Here is a 27,799-nt window from a genome sequence, read left to right as displayed (position 1 = left end):
TAGGCAAAGTGTTCTCCATGGTGTTTGGGATGCCATCACTGAGAAAAGGAATATTGTTATCTTGCCACAAATTAATTTCACACGGACTGTTTTCAATGTCTGCTTTCTATGAACTACCTTTTTTCATTTGTTGTTTCCAACAAGGTTAGAAAATAATTTGTCTTCAAGAAGTTTTCTTTGGTCTATACCTGTGGCTCCTTTCATGCACACCTTACCAATGGTTCAGGTGCAGTTGGGGTTAAAAAGGTAGAACAAGAACACCATATCCTTGCCAAAAACTCTTCAAGTGAATGGTTATGTCTGAATCTACTTTATTTGCCTTTTGTGGTGTAGCATAATATGGAGTCAGGAGATCGGTTTGGGGATAAAGTCAGAATCCTTGTGTGTGCACGGAGTATGCTCTTATGGCACCTTTGAATGCCATTTTGACATACATTAGTGACCAGACAGCTGTGGTTACTTATAAAGTAGGGAAAAGGGTCGGTCGAACATCTGAATGCAAGAATATCGACTTGGTGTGACTATGTATTTGTTGATTGTGGAGCCATGCTCAATCTACTGACTATTTTGTATGGGTTTTAACGACCATGTGTAACGCATTAGGGTAGTAATTGTTGTCCAGGGTTCCTTCTCACCTTTTGCTGTTTCATTTTCAGTGTTTGATTTGGTACTTTCTCTGACCAAATGAAGTATAATAAATTGTTCGATGGCATCTGTCGCTGTAGATACACATGTTGTGCATAGCCCGCCATCTGGTGTTGGGTCGGAGTGTTACAAGTTGTTTTTCTTCGAAGAAGTCTTTCGAGTCACGGGACCGAGGGACTCCTCCTCTTTGTCTCCATTGCGCATGAGCGTCGACTCCATCTTCAATTGTTTTCTTTCCGCCATCGGGTTCGGACGTGTTCCTTTCGCTCCGGGTTTCGGAACGGAAAGTTAGCTAAATATCGGAAAAATTACGTCGGTATTGTTGCGTTCGGGATCGGCTTAGTTAGAATCGACACCGAATCGAAGAGTGAAGAGCTCCGGTACCCTTCGGGGTAGTTTTCGATCCCCCATCGGGGCCTGGTCGGCCCGACCGCGTGTAAAACAACGCTGATGGAACGGACCCCGTTCCGTTTCTGTCCTAAATGCCACAACAAATATCCGTATACAGACCAACATTTGGTCTGTAACCTGTGCCTGTCGCCTGAGCACAGTGAAGAGACTTGCAAGGCCTGTCGTGCGTTCCGGTCCCGAAAAACACTCCGTGACCGTCGAGCCAGAAGACTGCAGATGGCGTCCACGCCAACAGCTCACCGAGAGTTCGAGGAACAAGAGGAAGAAGAAACCTTCTTGATCAATGAATCGGACTCCGAGGAATTCGACGACCAAAAAACTGTGAGTAAGACGTCGAAGCCAGCACACAAGAAAAGTGACAAGGCCCAGGGGACGCCACTGCCACCAGGCCATGGCTCGACCCATAAATTCGGTGATCGACCATCGGCACCGAAAAAGGCCGAAATGGTGCCGAGATCGTCCGATTCCGGTCGAGACACCGGCACACAGCCTTCTCGGGACCGAGAAAGTGCTGCTGAAAAACATCGACGCCGAGATAGCGGAGCCGAAACTGCTCGACGCAGAGACAGCGGCACCGAGGAAGATCGACGCCGAGAGGGTTCGACTCCGAAAAAGAAGAAGGTCACCTTGGAGCCGAAAAAGAGTACAGACAGGGTTTCGGTGCCAAAACGACCCGCAACCGACCCAACTACCGGTTCCTATTCAGAGGAGCAATCACTGTCCTCTCGGATGCGAAAGCATAGATTTGAGGAAGAGTTGCAATCCACCGAAGTGGACCACACTCAGAAACGTATTTTTATACAGGAAGGAACAGGGAAAATAAGCACCCTTCCCCCTATTAGGAGAAAAAGGAGACTGGAGTTTGTCAGACCAAGCACCACAAACAAAAATGGTGAAAAAGGTAACTCCGCCACCCTCTCCTCCACCTGTAACTAACGTTTCACCGGCACAAACTCCATCACATTCCCCGGCTCACACCACCATGAGCCAAGGTGACCAGGACCAAGACGCTTGGGACTTATACGACGCCCCAGTGTCGGACAACAGTCCAGAGGCGTATCCTACAAAGCCCTCACCACCGGAAGATAGCACAGTATACTCACAAGTGGTGGCTAGAGCAGCAGAGTTCCAAAACGTGTCCCTACACTCGGAACCAGTCGAGGATGACTTCTTATTCAACACCCTCTCCTCCACCCATAGCTCCTACCAAAGCCTGCCTATGCTCCCAGGAATGCTTCGGCACGCAAAGGAAATCTTCAAGGAGCCGGTCAAGAGTAGAGCAATAACACCAAGAGTGGAAAAGAAATATAAAGCACCTCCCACAGACCCTGTTTTCATCACCTCACAGCTGCCACCAGATTCCGTCGTAGTAGGAGCAGCTCGCAAGAGAGCCAACTCCCACACATCTGGGGATGCACCACCCCCAGATAAAGAGAGCCGCAAGTTCGATGCAGCCGGAAAGAGTCGCAGTACAAGCTGCAAACCAGTGGCGCATCGCTAACTCTCAAGCACTACTTGCGCGCTATGACAGAGCCCATTGGGACGAGATGCAACACCTCATTGAGCATCTACCCAAAGAGCTACAAAAAAGGGCGAAACAGGTGGTTGAGGAAGGACAGAACGTATCTAATAATCAGATACGCTCCTCTATGGATGCAGCGGACACAGCTGCAAGAACAATTAACACATCTGTGACTATAAGAAGGCACGCATGGCTACGAACGTCTGGTTTTAAACCAGAGATACAGCAGGCAGTGCTCAATATGCCATTCAATGAGAAACAACTGTTCGGACCAGAAGTGGACACGGCAATTGAGAAACTCAAAAAGGACACTGACACTGCTAACGCCATGGGCGCACTCTACTCCCCGCAGAGCAGAGGCACTTACAGCACCTTCCGCAAAACAACCTTTAGAGGGGGGTTTCGGGGTCAGGCCACACAAGCCAGCACCTCACAGGCAACACCGTCCAGCTACCAGGGACAGTACCAAAGGGGAGGCTTTCGGGGCCAATACAGAGGACAATTCCCTAGGAATAGGGGAAAATTTCAAAGCCCCAAAACCCCTACAACCAAACAGTGACTCACATGTCACTCATCCCCTCCACACAACACCAGTGGGGGGAAGAATAGGTCAGTATTACCAAGCATGGGAGGAAATAACTACAGACACTTGGGTCTTAGCAATTATCCAACATGGTTATTGCATAGAATTTCTACAAATCCCTCCAAACATACCACCAAAAGCACAGAATTTATCAAAACAACATTCAGACCTTCTGGAAATAGAAGTTCAAGCATTATTGCAAAAGAACGCAATAGAACTAGTACCAAAGACACAAATAAACACAGGAGTTTATTCTTCCTAATACCAAAAAAGGACAAAACACTGAGACCAATCCTAGACCTCAGAACACTAAACACCTACATCAAATCAGAACACTTTCACATGGTCACGCTACAAGAAGTGTTACCATTGCTAAAGCAACAGGACTACATGACAACCTTAGATCTCAAAGACGCGCATTTCCACATACCAATACATCCGTCGCACAGGAAATACCTAAGGTTCGTATTCAAAGGAATACATTACCAATTCAAAGTATTGCCCTTCGGTTTAACAACTGCACCAAGAGTCTTCACAAAGTGCCTAGCAGTAGTGGCTGCACACATCAGAAGGCAGCAAATACACGTATTCCCGTATCTAGACGACTGGCTAATCAAGACCGACTCACTGACAAGGTGCTCACACCACACAGATCAGGTCATACAAACCCTCTACAAACTCGGTTTCACCATCAACTATGCAAAATCACACATTCTGCCGTGCAAGGTACAACAATACCTAGGAGCCACAATAGATACAACAAAGGGAATAGCCACTCCAAGTCCACAAAGGGTTCAAAATTTCCAAAAGATTATACAACGCATGTATCCAACACAAAAAATACAGGCGAAGATATTACAACTACTAGGCATGATGTCCTCATGCATAGCCATTGTCCCACACTCAAGGTTGCACATGCGGCCCTTACAACAGTGCCTAGCATCACAATGGTCTCAAGCACAGGGTCAGCTTCTAGATCTGGTGTTGATGGACCGCCTAACATACCTCTCGCTTCTATGGTGGAACAACATAAATTTAAACAAAGGGCGGCCTTTCCAAGACCCAGTGCCACAATACGTGATAACAACAGATGCTTCCATGACAGGGTGGGGAGCACACCTCAATCACCACAGCATACAAGGACAATGGGACGTACATCAAAGAAAGCTGCATATAAATCACCTCGAACTACTATCAGTTTTCCAAGCATTAAAGGCATTTCAACCAATCATAACTCACAAATACATTGTTGTCATGTTGTCTGTTTTGACAAGAATGTATTATCTAAACAAACAGGGGGACACACACTCGACACAGCTGTGCCTGCTGGCACAAAAAATATGGCAATGGGCAATTCACAACCACATTCGCCTAATAGCACAGTTTATTCCAGGGATCCAGAATCAACTTGCAGACAATCTCTCTCGAGATCACCAACAGGTCCACGAGTGGGAAATTCACCCCCAAATTCTAAACACTTACTTCAAACGTTGGGGAACACCTCAAATAGACTTATTTGCAACAAAGGAGAACGCAAAATGCCAAAACTTCGCATCCAGATACCCACACAGGCAGTCTCAAGGCAATGCCCTATGGATGAACTGGTCAGGGATATTTGCGTACGCTTTTCCCCCTCTCCCTCTCCTTCCATATCTAGTAAACAAATTGAGTCAAAACAAACTCAAACTCATACTGATAGCACCAACGTGGGCAAGGCAACCATGGTACACAACACTGCTAGACCTATCAGTAGTACCCCACGTCAAGTTGCCCAACAGGCCAGATCTGTTAACACAACACAAACAACAGATCAGGCATCCAAACCCAGCATCGCTGAATCTAGCAATCTGGCTCCTGAAATCCTAGAATTCGGACACTTAAACCTCACACAAGAATGTATGGAAGTCATAAAGCAAGCCAGAAGACCATCCACTAGACACTGCTATGCAAGCAAATGGATAAGATTTGTTTGCTACTGCCATCATAATCAAATTCAACCATTACACGCATCTCCAAAAGATGTAGTGGGTTACTTACTACACTTACAAAAATCGAACCTGGCCTTCTCTTCCATTAAGATACACCTAGCAGCAATATCTGCATACCTGCAGATTACCCATTCAACTTCACTATTTAGGATACCTGTCATTAAAGCGTTTATGGAAGGCCTCAAAAGAATTATACCACCAAGGACACCACCCGTTCCTTCATGGAACCTCAACATCGTCTTAACAAGACTCATGGGTCCACCCTTTGAACCTATGCACTCTTGTGAAATACAATTCCTAACATGGAAAGTTGCATTTCTCATCGCCATCACATCTCTAAGAAGAGTAAGTGAAATTCAGGCGTTTACAATACAAGAACCTTTTATCCAACTACACAAAAATAAAGTAGTCCTAAGGACCAATCCTAAATTTTTGCCAAAGGTTATTTCACCGTTCCACCTAAATCAAACGGTAGAGCTACCAGTGTTCTTCCCACAGCCAGATTCCATAGCTGAAAGGGCACTACATACATTAGACGTCAAAAGAGCACTAATGTACTACATCGACAGAACTAAAAACATCAGAAAAACTAAACAACTGTTTATTGCATTTCAAAAACCTCACGCAGGAAACCCAATATCGAAACAGGGTATAGCCAGGTGGATAGTTAAGTGCATCCAAATCTGCTACCTTAAAGCAAAAAGACAACTGCCCATTACACCAAGGGCACACTCAACCAGAAAGAAAGGCGCTACCATGGCCTTCCTAGGGAATATTCCAATGCACGAAATATGTAAGGCAGCCACATGGTCTACGCCTCACACATTTACCAAGCACTACTGTGTAGACGTGCTATCAGCACAACAAGCCACAGTAGGTCAAGCCGTACTAAGAACCTTATTTCAGACTACTTCCACTCCTACAGGCTGAGCCACCGCTTTTGGGGAGATAACTGCTTACTAGTCTATGCACAACATGTGTATCTACAGCGACAGATGCCATCGAACTGAAAATGTCACTTACCCAGTGTACATCTGTTCGTGGCATCAGTCGCTGAAGATTCACATGTGCCCACCCACCTCCCCGGGAGCCTGTAGCTGTTTGGAAGTTAGCTTCAACTTTGTACATTTGTAAATATATTAAATCTTAGATAGGTACATACTTATTCACTCCATTGCATGGGCACTATTACTAACAAACAACTCCTACCTCACCCTCTGCGTGGAAAACAATCGAAGATGGAGTCGACGCCCATGCGCAATGGAGACAAAGAGGAGGAGTCCCTCGGTCCCGTGACTCGAAAGACTTCTTCGAAGAAAAACAACTTGTAACACTCCGACCCAACACCAGATGGCGGGCTATGCACAACATGTGAATCTTCAGCGACTGATACCACAAACAGATGTACACTGGGTAAGTGACATTTTCATTATGAGCCAAGGAATATTTGACCTTGAACACTAAAACATGGCGTGGTAAGCCATTGACACCTCTGCCCTGGGCATTGCTCAAGAATTCAGTCGAATTTTCATTCGATTTCTCTTTGAATGGCACAACAATATTGTCACTTTATTGATTTCAGCATGGGTAGGCTCTCGAAGGTGCCCTGTCTAGCTTGAGCTTGGCATTTATTTGTGTAGTCATCTATCACTGGCTCCTAATGCCTACATTAACATGTGGTGTGTTTCTTTATAGTCTCGAAAGACTTGTAAGATCGCAGACTCATCTTAATTTTGAAATCATGTTGTATTGAACTTCCATCTCTCTTATGATTGTTAAGCTGAGGAAAGAGTATGGTGTTACATGTATGGTCACCCACTTCTGCTACAAGAATTTAGAAAGTGTCGACTCCGTATGGGCAGAAGAAAATACTCTCAATATGTTAATGTCAAATGCCTGGGTGATTTAAGTTTAGTCACGTTCTTAAGAGAGCAGCAGTATTGCCTATCATAACTAACAAAGTATGCTCCATTGCTAGTTGCTGAAAGGTTCATGCAACAGTCACGGATGACCTTATAGTTTGTCCTAGTGGGGCAATCAATTACACCCTTATCCTATTAAAGAGTCAACTATCTGGAAGGTGGAGTACCTCTAGGAAGAGAAAAATGAAGGCTTGTATTAGTTCCTCACGTATGCAGTACACGTGCCAGTCTCCTATAACTGATTATACCTGTGCTTCACCCACCACTACTTCCTATTGGTAATTATGACTTCCATCTGGAAGGCGGTTTGCTGGTCTATATAAATTGCCCCCCCAATTAGCTACCATACCAGACTAGAAGCACACTGTGCTCTCTGCACATTTGGATGGAAAGTGTACTACTCAAGTGTGAGTATTTAAGGCTTTTCACTCTTTTCAGTGCTTTGATAAATAGATGCAGCCATGAGTACCTAGCTTAAGATGCGAACGTACTTCAAGGATGGTATGCATAATGTGTAGCAAACGGGCAGTGAAAGATCTGCATGCAATTAAACCAACTTCATCTGGTTGTATTTTTTTTTTCTTTCATAGATTTGTTTAATCTTCAGTCATTTTCATAAGATTTTTCAGTTGTACGTTCAGTGACCGTGTGTGTTGCATAGATCGGGTAATGCTTTTTCTGGAGTTGTCAGTAGGTTTGCATGTTTAATAGGATGTTGCATCTCATTGATGGTCAAATGACTAAGTGCAATGCACTAGTAGTTCACTTGTGATACGTGACTTTTCATGTAAGCGGCTGGTAGTTGTGTTTATAAGTTTTGTTCCATCCGTCTGTTTCCTAATTCCTTGGGTGGCTGTCTCATCAGTGGCAATGGAACGTTTTCAACAGACACTTCTTGATTCTAGTAGATCCAGAAGCTCTGGGGTGACCTTGTTATAGTTCGGTGCTTACTGATCAAAGCATGGTGAATGAAATACTCTTGGAGTCCTCCCAAGATTTGGCAAACTTTTGTCTCTTCTCCAATGCACCTTAGAGTTAGGTACTCATTTCAACATTTGCACCTTAGTGATACAAAGCCATAGTCCATACTATGCAAAAGGCATGTAATATGCAAGTTGCATAATATTTTGTACTCTTGTGTTCTAGCTTTTCCCATTCTCAAATTTTTCCGTGTGTCTTCTACCCAGTAGTGGGACAGAAACTGCTTCTATGCTATTAATACAGAGTTTTACGTAAGTAACCTTTACACGTGTGTAATTCGCAATGCACCCTTTCTAGTTAACCTTGCTTCTGCCCACCAGCATGGATCAACACCTTTGTCTCTTTACCTAACATTGCTTAAGCAACCTAACTACTTTTCTAAATTCATTTTTCTTCATTACTTTCTTCTTTCAGATCTTGGAGCACTTGCACAACTATTTACCTTCATCGTGGTTGTTTAACCCTCAGCTTTCTGAAGTAGCTGACTGACATACATACCTCTGGTCTGGGTGACAGACCTCTAGCCCACCCCTGCTTTCTGCTTGCTACTATTGATAAGAGGCCCTCCGAAGCTGCCTGCTGACGTTTTTTTTTCACGAGGGAGAAGACTTTTGATAGCAGTGAAACAACTCTGCTACTAGGCACAGTGCTGTGTGTCTTTTCTGCCAGTTAGTAAGGCACACCCAGCCCTGTAGATCCTACTCTGGCTGCAGATCGCGCTCCCCGGTCTTGTTTCAGTGTTTAGATTAATTCACAGGAAGGAGGAATGACCGGGTTTGTGAGAGTCTACCCTCAGTATCTGGCTCCCTCCTGTTGTCATAGGACCGTGGAAGGATGTGTAGTTCTCCTACAATAAGATAGCTCTCAAAAATTGAAGTCCCACTTCTTGAGCGATATTGTTGAACCATTGAATTGAGCCCAACTTGTTTGTGTGCATGAAGAGGCCCTAAGCTGCGTTTGCATTGAAGGGGTAAGCAAATTTCTCTGAAAATGGGTTTGCAGGCCCGATGGCAGTGGGAGATGTAGACTATCTTCCTCCTTGGCCCCCAGGGAAGAGTACAGTTGCCTCTAAAGATTTCAACTGATTATCCCAAGTCCAGGTCCTCCAGTTGGCGGGCTGTTATAGACCCTTCCTGGCATAGGATGCTTACCTGACTAATTTTTTTGCTCTTGCAGTTGAGCCTGACTTGTGTGCTGAAAAAGTTTCTGGCAGCAGGCCTTCTCTTGTGCTCATTATGCACAGGCCATTAAAGCGCACCAGCCTCGAACCTAAAGCGTATATGTTCTGAGAAAAGTTGTTAACTACATATTTGATGGGAAGGTGTTTGAGAAGAGGAAGTCTTTTAGCGGTATATACATGAGCATATTCATGACCCCCTTTTCTAGCTGCCAAAGACCCACAAGTCTTTTAATGCATAGGTGTCCTTTTGAAGCAAGACCCCTGCTCGACCCCTTCTCAGCGCCTTGAGACCCTCACAGGTGAGTAGTGCGCTTTACAAATCCCCCTGATTGATTTGATTCTCTGCTCTAGAGCAGACAGGAATGTATACAGAAAGAGAAAGGAAGCCCTTTGCAGACCACTGTCGCCACTGGTCCCTGATAACCAAATGTGCATTGTTTTCTCTGTGGTGAAGAGCTATGCTTTGTCGGAGCCTTTCCTCGTCTGGACCACCTGTGTCAGTCAGCAATCCAGGAACTTTTTCAAGAGGTCGAGAGGCCCTTCTCATTAACAGCAGCTGAGTCTGTCTCGCTCTTTACAAACAGGGTCACTGGAACTACACAGATCTGCAGCAGCTTCATTTTCCACACGATTATGCATAAGTGTCCTTTTGAAGCAAGACCTCTGCTCTACCCTTCTCTGCTCTAGAAGCAGGCAGGCATGTATACAGAAAGAGCAAGTAAGCCCTTTGCAGACCACTGTCACCACTGGGCCCTGATAACCAAATGTGCATTGTTTTTCTCTGTGGTGGTGAAGAGCTATGCTTTGTCGGAGCTTTTACTCGTCTGGACCACATGTGTCAGTCAGCAATCCAGGAACTTTTTCAAGCGGTAGAGAGGCCCCTTTCATTAACAGCCGCTGAGTCGGTCTCGCTCCTAGAAAGGGAGAAGTGACACACCACTCTTACCTTTGTGTAGGCAAGGCCACTGGAGTTTTGCGACAGTGGCTGACCCAGTTATGCAGCAGTTTGATAAAATTGTGCAGCAAGAAATGGTAAGTTATGCAGCACAATCTAAACTGTAGTATTTTAACAATTGCTTAGTGTCTGGGCACCTGATTAGTACCATTAGAACACCCGAAAACAGCAGTCTGCTAAACAAAGTGTGCGTTTATTTTTAAACTTTTGCAAATTACATGGCAAATGAAGCAAATCCATAATTGTGTGGAAAATGCGGCTGCTGCAGATCTGTGTAGCTCCAGTGACCCTGTTTGTAAAGAGGGTGGGAGGTCTTTACCGAAGCTAAGTATAAAAGCAAGTGTGTCTCCGCTTCTGTTATTGGAGAACTGTAGGGAACATCAGAATGCTCACATGTTCAGTAGACTATAAGATGCCCTTTTTTCAATGCCTAGTGCAGATAACCGTGCAGACACCTGTGAAATATAACTCATGGTTGCGGGAGCCTAACACAGCAGGCCTGGGAAGACTTCCTCGATGACCAATAAGGCTGCCAGGATATCTGTAGGGTCTGATGCACATGTAGTTTCAGAATAGTTTTCCTTTAGCTCCTTAATCTAGTTCTCACCAGGTTAATATACAAATCTGTTGAGCCCATCGCATATTGAGAATTACACCATGGTTCCTTGAAAACGGCTGTTGTAGTTAGTGGCTACTCTGACAGTCAGGTCATTTCTCTTCTTACCTTTTGTGTGTTTGATATGACTCCATAACTAGCAATGGGAATGCCCAGACGTGTATCTGTTGATCAGTCACTGGAATCAGACTACACCTTTCTGAAGAGGTCCAGTAAGGCTGAAACTAGTATTTGGTTGCTAGAAATCCAGTTAAGAGAGGATCTAGCCTGGCAGTTTGGGCTGGACTGTTAATATTGGAGCAGGGCTAAGACTGATTTACTTATGGCTGGGTCTAATCTAAGCTGGCATAGTGGGCACAAAAGTGATGGGGTGCCATGCTACCCCCCCCACCCCCCCAAAAAAAAAAAACAGTTTACCAACCCTCTAATTTTGTCATGGGAAAACGGAGTAGTGGATTGTTTGACATTTAGAAGAAACATTTCACAAGCGTAGCAAGATTAAGAAATAGTTTTCCTGTTGGCTTTCCTAGTAAGTTGGAAAATAAAAACAAAAAGGAATCCCTTCCCCTGTTGAGTAGGAGAGCCCCCTTCCGTGATAGCTCCCATGATCGCTCAAGCGCAGCTGATGAACCCGGTCTCCAACTCCACTACATGAATGTTTACACCTAGCCTCTTCGCCATGGCACTCCTGCTTGAAGCTCTCCCTCTTCCGCCGCTCCCCCCCTGTACTGGTATAGCTGGAGCAGCAGCAGGCTCTGAGGAGGATTGATGGATAAATGCACGTTTAAATGTAATTTCAGTGACACTTTGTGGACATCCATGGTAAAAGCTATTACCTGACATGATGGTTATAAATCCTGGCATGTTGTCAACATGCATGGTTTGAGGTGCTCATCTCTGCTATAATGCTGGTCCCCTAAATAGAGATAATAAAATATAGATCACCGAAGGATGTCGCAAGCACTCTGCTTCAATGATTATCTAAATACCGCTTCTATCAATTGTTTAAGAATAATACATGTAGTTCTCTAGGTGCATGGTTTATTCTAAGCATAAAAATATCTTCGATTATTTCTCAAAACATTCTCTGTTTTGTTAGTTTGCTTCAGTAAATCCGCATGATAGGGATACTATCTCATACACATAAGCTTTATTCGGCCAGCAGACCATCAAAGCAATACAATACAATATAAATAGACTTCATAATATCATAACCAAATTTAAAAGGGATTAAAAATCCATGTTTGCCCGTCTTAGAACAATTTCAGATCATTGTAAATATGAGATACGTATGCGCCATGCCGTTACTAAAAAGTTGCTTACTGCATAAATTATCACATTTGAATTGTGACTTTTTAAAATCCTCAGAGCTAAAACATATTTCCTTAACTTCAATTCCCGACAGATTTTGCGGATCCATTTAAACCTTGGGGTTGAATAAGCAGGACAAAAAAACATAAAATGTTCTACTGTTTCGGAGGGAATGCCACATGCAGGACAAATATCAGAGCTTAGCTTAGGTCCCCATCTGCTCGTCAAGGCCTTCAGAGGTAATGTTCCGAATCGAAATCTAGCATACAAACTTTTGCCTAATAAATCAGGTATTATATCTAGATATTGTTCGAACTCTGGGTACCATTTAAAATCAATAATCAAATTAGTTAAATGACCATTCGATTTTTGGGAAATGTAGTTATTACGTATATGGGACCAGTAAGCTCCCTTCAGTGCTTTTACATGGGACTTCACAAGTTGCTGGGGATTCTCCCAAAAGTTCCTCAATCCCAGCGTACAAAACCAACTGGATACGTGTTTGATCCAAGGGATGGAAATGGAATTAGGACATTTTAACAGTTCTAATAAAGAAGACTTGTATACGGCCAACTCGGGGACTATCCATAGCCTCACCCAATAAAATAGAGGCCGTAAGATAATTAGGTCAGCCATTCGTTTAAACCCTAGGTCTAGAAATAGGGGGGTTAATGGGGTGCTAATAGGGCAAGCGCATAAAGCCTGTGCAAAGCTGTTCTCAATTTTAGTTATCCTGCTACTATCTGACATGCCCCAAATCTCAGCGCCGTACGCAGCAGCACCCTGTGCCTTAGCCACATAAATCTTTACTGCTGGAGACACAACTTTAGCGATCGTATTCCTGTAAAGGCGCAGTATGGATGCTGCCCGATGTTGCAAAAGCCCAGCACTCTTGCCGACTAGTTCCTCCCAAAGGAGTGAATCTGTAAGTCTCACACCCAAATAGTCAATGGAGCTAACCTGGTCCAAAATAGCTCCATCTAACCTAATAGTACATTTCTTACGAAGACCAGAGCGAAGCACCATCAATTTTGTTTTCTTCGAGTTCAGCTCTAGGCCAAAATTCCAGCAAAAAGAATTAAATCTGTCAACGAGAATTTGCAAACCCATAGGGGTTTTCGAAATCAGTAGAGAATCATCCGCAAAAAGGAGAATAGGGATTTTCTGATTAACTTGGGTGGGAGCATCATTCTGGCATGTCATTAGTTCTTAGACCACCTCGTTGATGAATAGAGAAAACAGAAGTGGTGCAAGCACACATCCCTGACGGACACCTCTTTTAATGGGGAATTTGTTAGTCAATTCACCTTGATTGCCCCATCTTACTTGCGCGTATGTGCCTTCGTGCATGCGTTTCAATAGATGGATAATATCGGGTGGTGTCCCTATTTTGTATAACACTCCCCAAAGCTTATCTCTTGGGACCAAAACAAAAGCGGAGCGCAGATCAACAAAAGCAACATATAAAGTTTGCTTTGCCAAAACAACATATTTCCAGTGTAGCACGGTCAACCTAAAGGCCTGGTCAACAGTACTAATTCTAGAGCGGAACCCTGCTTGAAGCGGTGAAAGGATCTGCCGCTCCGTCACCCAGCTCGATAATCTAACTAGCAGCTGTTTGGCAAAGATTTTTTGTAAATTGTCAATTAAACTGACCGGTCTGTAATTAGTTGGAAGATTTGCATTTCCCTTTTTATAGATTGGGATAATTTCTGCACCCTTCCACGTCTCGGGGATCTGTCCTCCTTTTGCGACTTTATTTGACAGTAGGTTAATATACCAGGTCCATATGGATAACTCTGATTTATAAAGGTCGCCTGGGATTTTATCGGGACCTGGGGCTTTACCTGACTTCAAGGAGTTGATAGCATCTGCAGTTTCTTCTAAGGAGAAATAAATATAACTCTCGGAGTTATATAGATTCCCATCAGGTGGAGAAATGGCAAGGTTAGCATTTGATCAAATACGGGGGTCTAATCCCACTTTATCACAATCAACAGCCCCAGTGGAGATAGTTCCTTCATAAAGGAGAGTAAAATGCTCCACCCAGCTTCCGGGTTGGATATGGTTCCTTAGATTAGACCTACCCCCTCTCTCATGCTTAGTCAGCAGTTCCCAGAAAAGCGTATTGTTGTTTGCTTTTGTAGCATCTAACAAATCCTGCCAAATAGAATCTTCCCAAGTTTTCTTTGATTGTAGAATTGTCTTTTTATACATACATCTTGCTTGTTTGATCACCCCCGGGGTCCCGTTCTTTATAGCCTTTTTTAGCCCGGACTTAGCCCTCATACATGCATCGTTAAACCATCTACTGTTAAACGAAACCCTGCGTTGCTGGCTTGCCGTGGTTGCCTTTTTATAAAAAACACTTTGAAGTTTGACCATCATATCTTCGTGAATATCAAGAAGTGGGATGACTTCGGGCTCAAGGTCTTCATAAGCTGACAAATTATCTAAAAACACTTGGTAAATCTCACATAGCAAATAGGGGTTAGACATAACTTTAGGCCACCTCACCTTTGTATAAGCATTGTTCAAAATAGGGGGAGGGACCATTGATGGTTGCGTATTCGAGGTTCTTCCAAAGATATTCCCAGAAAGGGTAAGCAGCAGTGGGAAATGATCACACTCGCACCTTGAATCTACCCTCATGTCTAGCAGCAACGGCCAAAGACGCACATCCACCAAAAAATAGTCAATAACACTGGCCACAGAACCTCGTTGAAATGTCGGTGCAAGGTTTAAATCGGAAGGAGTTCGACCATTGCAAGCCCTTAGGCCAAACTTTAAGCATAATGTAGCAAGCTGTGCTGCAACACGAGAGCATGGACGATGACAATCACCATCCAATTGTGCAATCCCCCACAATTTGTCCTCTTCCACAGTTAAATCACTAAGAAACGCAGAGGGTTCGAAAGTGCAATTTACATCCCCAGCAATAATTAAATAGGAATTAGTTTGTATGGTGTCTAAAAAGTCAGAAAGTAGAGTTAAAATATGTGATTCTGAACCACGTGAAACAGAACGGGCGTAAACATCGATAAGTTATATTAAAATTTTGTTGAAAAGAGATTTGTAAACCCATCAAGTCGGGACAATCAATTTCTAAAACCTTATAATCACATTGGAGCTTTAAAAAAAAGTCCCCCTTTTGCAAGACCGGTTGCTTTCTCTGATGGCTGTGCAGGGATATTAAAAGAGAGAAACCCATCCATACTAGATTGACCCTCAACCCAGGTTTCTTGGAAAAGACACACATCTTGAGACTTTATGTAAGCAACCCAGTCCACATCATCCAGTTTCCTAGCAAGGCCAGCAAGATTCCAAGTCATAATCTATAACCCATTAGTTCCCATTGCAGTCCCATGGTTTGAGGGTAGAGCATCCTTATAGTTCGGCTCACCACTAGATTATCCTGTTTAAGGGTTTTCTGGGCGGGAGATAGTCATACAGGACCATGATGCATGAACACGCCTTCCTCCCTAGAGCCTCTCTCATTAACATGGGCAGTGGGACCAGACACAGGAACCTGTTTTGAGTCAGTTAGACTGGAGACTAGCCTAATACCTCCTCCTTTTAGCCCCTTGTGCTGTCCCTTGCGTGTAACAGTCAATAAGTTGGTCTGCCAAAAATTTATCCCAAAACACAATCGTAATTACATCAAAATTTGACCCAGTTTTTAGAATGTCCGAACGTATAACTGAGAGGCATTCCTGACGGTTGCGTAGCCAGTAAATAACCTTATTAAGCCTAGACTCTTGGTCCTCAACAGACCTGAATGGCAACTTTGGGACATTAGTTAAGAAAAGAGTATTGGCTCTATGCCTAGGACCAATGCTGTTTGAAGACGAATCTAAAGCACTATTCATTCTTCGAGAAGAAAAAAAACAAGCTGGATCCTTGGTTGGGGGGTTGGCAAGTATCTTTCCATTAATGGGAAAAGAGCTGCCTCTATTCTTTGAAATATTGATAGTAGGATTTTGCCTCATAGTGGAATGACAGTTTGATGGGGCAAGGAAACTACCAACAAGGTCTTCCCTGTCCATTATCTTATCTCCACCGAGGGGGATACTATTGCCCCCAGTGTATTTGCTTTTAGAATGGATAATGTGAGGAGATAAATTACCCTCTGCGACCCTCCTATAAGATCCAGGTCTCTGGGCATGGTAAGTTGGCCCCTCACATATATTAACATTAGATGTAGCAGTCAACTGCCAAAATTCCACCTGCCTCTTCTGCCTCTGGCTTTTGACATTTGCATCTCAATTGTTGAGCCATATTCCCCTGGAGCAATTTAGTTAGCTGCAATACTAGTTTCTTGACTTCATCTACTCTCTGAAGAATTAAAGGCAGATACTATATTATCAATGCATTATGAACTTTGTTTTTTCAGCAGGAGAATAATCCCTAAAATACCACTACAAGTTTACGTAGTCTAATACTAGAATAGTTTGCCATCAATTATTTCAACTTCCTATATAGTTCATCCATTAACATCTCATTTAATCCTACCTTGTCTGTTCCTTCCTTTTCCTAGACACCATGGTAATAGCAGTTTTTAGTGGAAATTTACATATCTTGGCATTTTATTCAGTATTCCATGTTCCATTTCTGTACTTGACTTTACGCTGAGTATTGTGTGTAGGGAAGTACTGCAGACGTAAGTTGTCATTATTTTAGTTATCTGTGCCAGTTATGACTCCAAAGTTATTACTGTTCTGCAAATGATAACCCACCACGTTTTCCACATCCTGTTTGTACAATTAGCTTTTTTCTACGTGGCCACATTACAGCTTTGTTTATTCACATCATGTTTCTGCCATTTATATTCCCAATCCAAAATATTTCAGGCGTGATAAGACTGGTCTGAAATTGTCCATGTGAGACCTTGCAGCCATTCATTTTTAATTTGATCATTCTAAAAAAAATAAAAAAAACACTACTTTTATCCAGATTATTTTCAGATAGTAAGACCTACTGACTTCAAAATATTCATACAGATATCAGTATTGTTGCCATCTTGTTTTCCAAATGACCTATGTTAAGAGCAGCTAGCCAAACAATTATTTTTTTACATTAATCAGGTCTTCTATGATATTGTGTATAATTGCAAAATATATATTAAACACATACTCTCTTAAATTGAATTCCATATTATTAAAGAAGTAATTCTTATTGGTCATTTAAACCACATTGGGACAGTTTGTCAAATTGATATAATTTGTTCCCAGTCACCTCTTTATTGGTATTTCAAACATATTAACTCAGGCACATTTCGGCCACTGTGTGATTAATTACATTATAATGTTGAGCTGAAGATTATCTACTGCCCTTATTTCTTATATTTGATTTGTAGTCATTACAGGCCTTTCTTGTGTCCTTTCCAACATAGTCTAGTCCTCAGGGACAGTATGTGAATAGAAGCATTGCCGATTGTCTGATGAATGATGCTTACAAAGCAGGGATGTAAAATTCCTATCGCCTGATGCCCGGGACATATTGTTTGGGGTCAAGGGCAACAAGTTTTCATGTTTATTTTGTCCTTGGGACACGTAGGCCAACCCCCTGCAGCACAAACCCTTTGGCTGCCTGTTTACGAAACTGTCTGTAGGTGAAGTAATGTGTGTTCATACTTTAATGCTGTTCTAGTTTGTATTTATGGTTCATTAATGAAAAGTCTCCCTTATTAGGGTGAGTGCTGTATATAGACGTTTTAAGGCCACACTGCACTACTGAGTGGTTACAGTAAAAGAAAAAAAGTGTACACATTTTTGAAAAGTTTAACAATATGAGGGTAAGTATAATGCTCCCAGAATGCTCTCTGATTAGATGCAAATGTTTGGAGAAGCTTGTAAGCAAGAACGATGAGTCTTTGCTTTCAAAATAAAACATTCAGAAAAAAATGCAAGTAGGAAAAAAAAGTTTTGCTACTATTACATTTTAGGTGCTATTTCTTTGAAGCGTCATTTAGTAAAATGTGTTGATGCATGCTAGTATTTCCAAAACAATATTCCTAATGGAAAATCAGTGTCACCAAGATTGAGAAGCATATAAATAAACTAGCACTGGCAAAGCCAACCGTTTTGTCAATGTGCATCTTGTTTTGACATGGCTTTTGTAACACTTTATTGATGTGGGAGCTGACAAGCTTTCACCATTGTAACAAACACTGGCAAAAAGGGAAAAAAAAGTTATTGGTCTCAAAAAACACATTGCCACCAGTGGTGTAAAAAAAAAAAAAAAAAAACACAGCCCCCTTCCAGGGGGGCCCCTAAGCACTGCACCTGCCCTGAGTGAGTCTGGGAGGGGGGCCTTCATGTTCTTTGCACGCGGGCTCCCTCCAGTTTTGTTACGCCACTGGTTAGCGCAGTAGTTCCTGGCATTGAGCAAAACTACTGTGTGCGCCAATATGCTCCTTGTGGAACAGCAGAAGGTGATTATTCACAATAAAACCAGCCAATAGATAGAGAAATAGAAGTTAATAAAAACAAAATGTCTTTGTTAATGCAAAACCTAATTAGGGACCCAGTTCTTAAAGAAAGTTACAAAAATGCCCCCATGGTATGTCTTTTAAGTAGTGGCTTTCGCTTCATGAATTCACAAGAACTTACAGAAGTAGACTAGGAAATCGTACTCCTAGAAAATATTTGTGAACTGTATTTTAGCACAAGCAAATATGCATGTGAAGATTTGCGCATGTGAAAATCTATTGAGCGTTTACAAGTTCACTTTCCCTCCATCCACTTTTTACCCAACCCTGCAAGAACTTCTACTTTTGGCATTCTTGGGTGTAAATGTCCAAACTTTTGTCATTATGAGAAGATTAGAGAAGAGCTGGGGCAAATCCTTAAAACATGCAAATTAGTAGGTTTGGAAACTGAAAGGCATTGCAGCACTGGAACTATTGCTTACTGCTTCCTCCAGCCCCAGTATGTAGATCTGCGGAAAGGTTGCAAAATAAGGAAATTGTTACAGTAGGGATTGAAATTGCAAGTATTTAAGCCCTTCTATAGTAGTAGCCCGGAATAATCAGGCTATTATCAGAGCTCTTACATAATGAGATTGCTGCCATAATTTGTTGCGGCACTACATGGTACCAAAGGGACAAGTAGATTTTTTTTCCAGGACAAGTAGATCTAAGAAGCAACCCATCCCATGGACAGGTAGATAATTTATTAAATTCCACACCCCTGCAAATGTAGTGTTCTCACAGAACTTTCCTAAGTCGGTGCTGTGCTGCTACTGGACATTTTGGATTTTGTGTACTCAAATGTACAGTATCCCAGGATGTTGGACGGAATATCACAGCCTTTTCAACCCCACCCAGTTGTTCCACTGTTCCTCAATAGAAAGGAGTCATTGCAATGTACCTTTTACTACATGCTAAACTCTGATTAATTTGTTTCTTGAATATTTTGTTTTTGGTATAGATACTGCTTTCACCCCAAGTTGGACACTTTATGTGTATTTGTAAAGTGCACTATGATCCACAAGGGTAACCTGGCCTTACCCAGCATGTAGTAGGTTGCGTAATTGAAAAGCCATGTCTTCAGCTTCTTGCAGAATTCAAGAAAAAAAAGAGGAGGGGCCTGGTGTAGAGAGGGAGATTGTTTCATGCTTTAGGAGTGATGTAAGAGAAAGTCAGCCCTCCCAATATGGGTCTATGTGTGCGTGGGATGTGTGTGCATAAGAACTCTATGGAGGTGTCTCAGTGGTTGGTGGAAGGAGATGTGACTGTTCAGGTTGGAGGGGCCTAAGATGCATAGTGGTTTGTGCTATTCGTAAATACCTCTGGATCCTTTTTATACTACTAAACCAATATGGTGTAATTTGTATAAATTACTAAACTGTTTTGTCCTTCATTAAGGGACCAATACATTATTGGATTTGGACATTCCTTTGACCATTCTGTGGCGCTCTCCATTTAAATGGTTGGCAACCCACAACATTAAACTTGCTATTTATAAATTCCCCAACCTCACATAGAGTAAGCTAGATACACACACTGCATGAAAACTCAATAGTATTATTTTGTACCTTCTAGGTTCTTTTTTGTTTTTACAGCTTCTCTATAAACCAGGACATGTAGCTTCATGCCTATACTTTCCTAGGGAAGTTTAGAACTGGTGTGGCACTGAAGCTGAACATCAGGTTTCTCATCCATACAAAGCATAACATATACATACCATGTACTTGTGCAGGCCATCATTCACCCAGAAGAGTATCTTGGTACTGAAATAACCAGTGCTTGTTACCCAGCTCCACGGTACTCCAATGTATTTCTCTTGCTAGGTTGAAAGGCACAGTGGACCTGCCAGGCTTTGAACTGGTGACCACGAGGTCAAACAAAGATTCCTTCAGTGGAGGCATTAGTTCACAAAGTCCCACAACCCGCATTCTCCGGGCTTGCTGTCTCTAGGTATCCTTTGTCATTCCCAAATTTAAAGTCCTCTTTTAGACTTTGCACCTGAATGCTTGCTTTAATGATGCTGGTTTAGGTGTTTTCCAAAGGTATTTAGTCATTGGAATACATTGGTTCTGCTCTCTTGGATATCATTTGCTTTCTGCAAGTGCTATTATATTTTTACCCAGTTCGAGACATGCAGTGACTTTGTTGGTTTCACTCCTGCCATCCTCTTGTTAGTTTCCAGCTTTGAAATATTTTCTGGTGTTGATAATGGAGGTAGCAGGATGCATAAGCAGGAGCTAGTTACCCATCTTTTACTCAAATGTTACTGTTCGCCTTTAAGTGTCTTTCATTCATTAAGACCCACTTAAGTAGTTGTATTTTTCTTTTAGCAGTTAATGAACTGTGGGATCTTGAAGGGTTGTCAGACTGGATGTTCATTTCAGAGCAGTTTGTTGAGTTGCAATGACTCTGCTAAGGTCAACCTGTTTATTGCCATGACAGCTTACTGGATTTCTCATGTGCTTTGAAAATCTTGGTCTAAAAGCAAGGGGAGCGGTTGCTTTAACTGATAAGGTAAGTGATCAGCAAGGATACTCTGTTAGGGGTGGAAGTTTTGGAATTTCTGGTGTCTTCTAATCATATTTGTTGAGGGCAGAGAGTGCCTGATGACTTGGGTACCCTTTCAGAAAGTCTTTGCCTAGAGGCATGGTACCCTTCTGGGCTACCTTCGACCCCGCACAGTCTCCTCACAATATCTCTTCTTGGATAACACATCAACTGCCCCAATTTAGAAATACCTCCCTCTGCTCCTGCTTCAGAACTACAGTTGTCTGCTATTCTTCTATAAGGCTGTCCGCTGACGCTTAGAAATTTCAAGTCCATATTTCTTTGTGATAAATTAAATGAACATAAGTATTAAAGGTGATATTAGTTGAATCCTACATTGAGAATTTTAATGTTTAGAATGGGTCATAGTCCGAGACCGGACCATATGTTGCTTGCTCCTTTGCATTATTTTCAAGGTGTTCTTTCTTAGTTCATATGACCTTTTATTTATTTCAGAGGAGACTGCTACTCCCAGATGTTAAATGTTTACAATTTATCATGACTAGGGCCTGGAAGAACATAGAAATCAAGTTATCTTTTGTTTTGTATGTTAACTTAAACATCCTTACCATACAGATAATTTAGGCTGTCACACATGTACATACTTAACAAAACGATGGTCTGTAGATTACTTCACAAGATAAGCATTATACATTTGTCTCCTGTTGAACCTTTTCTGTTTTTTTTTATTGCAGGATGAAAGGTCAAGGTTCTCACACGCAGGAGCAAAAGTCAGCCCCAATGTTGCTCACCCTCTTCCATCGCTTCTTGTTGTAATAGCAGCCATTTTCATTGGATTCTTTCTTGGGAAGTTCATCTTGTAGAAGAAGGCATGGCCTGCAGTTTCTTTATTTTTTCATTTTTGTCGGCCATAAAGATTTGTCGACCTACCACATTGTTGGTACTGATGGCCCACAGTGACTGTTTTGTGCACAGTGTCCTATAGGCTTGGCCTTTTAATGATCTCACTATTATAAAACACAATGAAACAAACTGTTGGACAGAAGTGTACATTAAATCATCAATGGAAGATGTCAGCGGCACATTCAGTCCTTTCTCAAAATTCATAGAATTAAAACAAAGTTCTTTATTCCTTGCTGTGGTTTTAATAGAGTTTAAGGATATGTTAATTCTTGTAAATGTTAATTTAACCATTCTTTTAAAGGTATTTGTTGTCTTGGCTTCCAGAAAAATGGTTCACTAGGATTGGAATTTATACTATTTTGGAACATGACAAGAGGTATTATAGGGGAAAATGTACCGTTTTATAGTGTGAATTTTCTCTTATCTTACTTTGCTACACGTATGGCAGTTTTCCTGCCATAAACAATCCTTTATGAAGTAGCTTTTGATTAAGTTTTAATTCTTTCAGTTTCGCCCCATGATATTAAACACATGAAGAAATTAAATACTTTTAAGTGTTTTTTCTGGTTAACCCTTTTGTGCCTGTTCTACTATTAGATGGAAGCATAAGAAATTCAATATTTGTGGTAATTCAGCTTCTTATAACAGCTGCTCTTTTATCAGCTGTCTCTGCCTTCAATAATTATTATTGCTTGGAAAGTTCCCACTCTGTTAAAGTGAAGCTGAACATGTCAGTGAGTTATTAGCTAGCTTAATTTACCACCATTGGAGATTTCAGAATGACTAACTGTCTTCATTGTATAGGGATAATGCTGCTTCTGTGGAAATTAATATAGTTAGCTCCTTGCAAGTAGACGTAATTGGAGTGTCTACAAAGTGTGGTTGGATGGCAGAGATGTAATTACCTTTGTATGGGTTTATTTTGCATAAGTTATGCAGGCGATCATGGACAATTGTCAGTTTTCTGATAGGCATGCTATTACATCATTTGTGTAGAGCACGTCTTCCATAGGCACTGCACTTTGTTTTTCTTTCCTTTCGTAACTTTCTACCTTTGTTTTATTTGTGTTGTATCAATTTTTAACCATCAAAACATTTTTTTTTTACTTTGGGTCATGGTACTTAAAATGAATGTGCAGAATACAGATGATCCAACTCTCAGCCTCAAATGTTTTCCTTTTCAAAGAATAATAGTTTTCATTAAACTATTTGTAGATCTAATTGCATTGGTAATAAATGTAAAATCTTCATGTGGCCTTGTTAAAGTATGTTGGGTCTGATTACATTTCTGTGCTTAGCTCAGTCTTGTCTTTTGTTGTCTGCCTTTGTATATGAAATCAACTCTGGACTAAGTCTGTGCAACCAGCCTTTAAGACCAAGCATTAATCACCACTGATAGTTACAGAAAAATCCAAAGGTTCTTTAAAATGACCAACTACTGTAATTCTATTTGTAAATCCGGAAAATCAGAATTTCATGTAGTGGTTTTGTTTTAGACTCAAGTTATCCTTACACAGAATGTGCGTAAAACATGTTCTGAAGTAAATCAGTTGTTGCTCATAAGTTTCAAATTTTGTTTAATGAAGAGTTTAATTACAACGTGCTGTCAGAATTATCAATGTCTCATGGTAAGCTTTAGAAAATCTTGTGTACAAAACATGAAGATGCCAATTATACTTACCTTTTTTTTTTTTTTTTACTTAGCATGTAAGCACAAGATGGAGATGCTTTTTCATTAGTGTATATTCCACTGTTTCCATCAAAGTCCCTCCCACCATTGATGGCATTTGTATTCTAAAAGTCTAATTGGTTAAATTGTTTTTGTTTGTTATTGCATTGGTCTGGAAAATAGGTTTCTTACCTGTAAACAGTGTCACTCCCATTGTTGCTGAATTGTGTCAAACAGTCTTAGTCTTGCCCTTTCAGACGGTGCAGGAATTTTCCATTAGAACCTCAAGTAGTTTGCAAAATGAATGGCATAGTGTTTGAAGAGATCTTCTTTTGCAGCGTGGAATAATTTTCCTTTATTGTGAGTTTGTGTGGGAAAGGTAAAGATATTGTCTCACTTATGATCAGCACCAGCAAAACTGGATGACTGACATTGTGTTGTACTTCCCATAACTGTTGGTCTTGCTTAGTGAAATTTACGAATTGTGATGGCCACTGATAGATCTGAAATTGATAGAACGTTTTTTAGGGATAAATATACATACTGTATATCAATTGTTTGCCACAGTGTATTGAACAATTTGACAAATCGGGACATAAATAAAGACTGTTTAAATTGCATTTAGTTATCTTAAAACACACATATATATATATATATATATATATATATATATATATATATATATATATATATATATATACACACACACACACTGCTCATTTTACCCAGTGATAGCCAGTGTTGTATATAAAATGTAATGCTCAAAATATTTTGCTATCAGGAGTGACTTTGGATGAGAAACTGTACTAAGAAATTATGGAATATGGATTAAACTGAGTTTGTCTTTGTTCCTTAAATGTTTAGAGTCATTACTTTGTCCAAATTGCCTCCCTGCAATGTTGAAAGAAGGAAATACTGTTATAACTCTCTGCTGTCAAATACATGCTAAAACTAGGTACACTGTAAAGATATAATGTAGGCTGTCAAAACTAAAGACTTGATTTTTTTTAAGACAATGTTGAGAACATTATGTTTAGTAAGTTCTTTAACACTGATCATCAAAGATCGTCACCACTCTGACAAACAACCTTTATCGGAACCGAATATAAATGTGATGACAAAGTTAACATCAAGAATCATATAACTCTGTACACAGTGGCTATACCTCAAGCATCAATCATTATTAAATAACTTGCTTTCTAGATTTGTCTGAACACCAAATGATCCCATGTAGCTGCCTGTCAAAAGGTAGGTACAGAGCCTTCTAGAGAGAGCATGTGTAACCTCAATTTTGATACAAACCTTCACGTTTGTTCCTAAGACCTATTGCCATGGCTGCTTTCATGGGAAGGAAAAATTTGCAAACAATCCAAATAATGCAAATCTGAATATTCCAAGGTTTTACTTACTGTAATTAAAGTAGTGATCTTTCAACCTGAAAAAATGTGTTTTGTTTGTCATGCAGTTGATTTCTGATTATTTGGATAGTTTGTCAACGAGGTACTGCGGAGCACTTTTTGCTTGATCTGAAAGAATCACATCTGCATACAGAAGAGTAGAGATGTGAAGATTCCCTAATCTTGGGCTTTTACCTCGTCAAGGGGCTGGGACAAGCCGGCCAAGAAAAGATTGAATAAATATGGCACAAGCACGCAACTTTGTTATAGGTCCTGAGTGGTCTATAGTTTCCTAGAGGAGCCATTCCCACCTCACTCTTGTCCAGGGTTCTGTGTAAAGAACCTGAATTGTTTTTAAAAGACCGGGATGTGCCCCATCGTGACAATTTATGCCAGAGGAGATTACGCTGCACACAATCAAATGCAGATTTGAAATCCATGAAACCAAGAGCTCGCTTGTTTAATCAGTTTGTCAGTTATTACAGACAGTGCCTGAATATTAGTTGTCATACCTGCACCTTGTGTAAAACCAGTTTGATTTGGTGGAATTATCTTTTTTCCTTCTGCCTGAATAGCTAGCTCTGTTAATATGAGACCTGCAAAGTTCTTTGCCTCGTTACATAGGTGTGTAATGAGGCAATCATTTTCCGGTTGTTGCCTCCCTCCCTTTAACATCGTATTCATGATTGAGCCCTTCCATGAGTTGGGTAGGCTTCCTTGCCACACAGCACAATTAAAAACCCCAGTCAGTTTTCTGGTCAGTTTGTTTTTGCCCAGAAAGAATGGGTGGTTATATAGAATGTCTGTGTAGTACCGTTCGGGGGCTAAATCATGTCTGCATTTCTGGATGGATTCACTTATTTGGGCTTTGGACGCTCATCTAGGAATTGATTTGTTTTATTTGTTGGAGGTGTGCTTTCTGGCATGTTATTATTGAATGTAATTTTGTCTTGGGCAGTGCTTCATCTGTGTTTAAAAAAAAAAAAGAAAAACAGGTGCCAGGGCCCTCGTCAGTAGGACAATGCACCTTGCATCATCTATTGCCCCTCCCAGATTTGCCAATGACAGTACAGGCACAACTGTCACACTCTTACAAGTGTGGTAATTCATACTATTCCAGGCCCCCAAAGTTATAAGAATGGCTTGCATGCAGGAATTTAGTCATTGTTAATGTATATATTGAATTATTAAATAGCTGTTGTTGTGTTCATACCTAAATTAGGCAGTCAGTGCCACCATGTGGCAGACTGTTCTAAACCTAAGTGCTGACAAGTGCCGGTGCCTAGCACTGGAAATCACTGGCTCAAGTTAAGCACTGGCTTGGGGATTAATTAGTGTTTTGATAAGAATTGGGCCCATCTTGATTCAGCTAGGTTTGAGTTATTTACTGTGCTTGGAGCCCTGTTTAGGCTCTTAATGATCTTCCAAAGGTCTCTTGAATTTTTCTTCCTGCAGAGATGCAGTGCTTTTGCTCAAAAGGTTTGTCTTTCAGCAAGACTTTCCTCCCAGATCATTGTGCTGTAGTACTTTTTTTTTTTTACATTTCAACCTGATTTGAATCGATGTGTTACTGGGCTGCTGACGTGCTATTCTCAGGTTTTTGATGAGATTCTTTCGTGCTTTGTCATGAGGTAGATGTTACAAACTTTCTTAGATCTTGCATGCCAGTTGTAGTCTGTGTATGGTTGAGCTGTTTTTGAATGAGTATTTGGTTCTTCGTTTTTTTTTTTTCTTTTTTCTGGAGAGCTCCTAGTTGGAGGTCGGAGTTAGGTCTTTGTGAGTGCAGGATTGTGATGTCTGCTGCTACTTCCCCTATGGTACCTATAGTTTGTTCAGTCCACCTTAGCTTCTAATAGTTTACATTTTCCTCAGAAGGCTACTTGCCTGCTTGTGGAGGGGGCACTGACATTAATCTCTAATTTGTGGACCATGATTGTGTGCCAGCCTGTCTACCTCAGCAATGCGTCGGCCCTCTTCCTAGTGTTCCACATGTGCTCTTGAAAGGTGGCTTTACCTATGAAGCCTGTGTTTCAGGGCGAACACCTAAGTGGCTTCCTGCAGGAGGGAAGTGACACCTCCATGGCCTGCAATCCCTCCTTGCCCTGCTTCCTGAGAGTCATTGGCTCGTCCCTTCAGAAGGGCAGAAAGCTCTCGTGAATCAGGCTCCATGTGTGCCCGGGAAGGCACAGAACTTTTAAAGGCAACAGAGTGGCAGCTTTGTTAAAACTGCACAAGTTACATTCATTTAGACTTGAGATACGAGTCGGGCGTCATGTAACAAGTTGTTTCATACTTTGGTGTGCCTACTTTGGTTGCACCACTCAGGACTTAGCATAACTGAGGGGGGCAGCTTGTAACCCTGCACTCACGTCTTTCCACAGTGAAACGGTATGTTTGATCGCATGTGTAGCTGTAGGTACACATTCTTTGCATAAGTCTGCCATCTAGTGTTGGGCTCGGAGTGTTACAAGTTGTTTTTCTTCTAAGAAGGTTTCCTAGTCACAAGATCGAGTCACTCCTCCTCTTGCTGATACTGCACATGAGCATAGAGTCCTTTGTTAGATTGTCTTTTTTCCGCCGTTGGGTTCGGACGTGTTTCCTCTTGCTCTGGTGGATCTCGGTTCAGGCCTTCTGAACTTATTCTACCTTTTTATAATGCTGTTATTGTTTTGATTGTGATTTCTATCTGTAGTCGGTCCAATTAAACTGTCGGGCGATTTTTCCACCCTTGCAACGGGC

At 41.5% G+C, this 27,799-nt stretch overlaps 1 protein-coding gene across 1 annotated transcript in view; it reads left to right on the top strand.

The window, feature by feature from the left end:
• Positions 1 to 24,285, top strand: part of VAPA (VAMP associated protein A) — a 180,930-nt gene extending 156,645 nt beyond the window's left edge. Inside the window, exon 6 of the mRNA XM_069216505.1 lies at positions 21,826 to 24,285. Within this exon, the coding sequence (XP_069072606.1) occupies positions 21,826 to 21,954 (129 nt within the window). The 3' untranslated portion in view covers positions 21,955 to 24,285. The remainder of the gene's footprint in view (positions 1 to 21,825) is intronic.
• Positions 24,286 to 27,799: the final 3,514 nt, after the last annotated feature.

The sequence above is a fragment of the Pleurodeles waltl genome, chromosome 2_1 (assembly GCF_031143425.1).
Source record: "Pleurodeles waltl isolate 20211129_DDA chromosome 2_1, aPleWal1.hap1.20221129, whole genome shotgun sequence".
Taxonomy (NCBI): Eukaryota; Metazoa; Chordata; class Amphibia; order Caudata; family Salamandridae; genus Pleurodeles; species Pleurodeles waltl.
The sequence above is the reverse complement of the archived record's forward strand: the minus strand, read 5'-3'. Positions and strand labels throughout refer to the sequence as shown.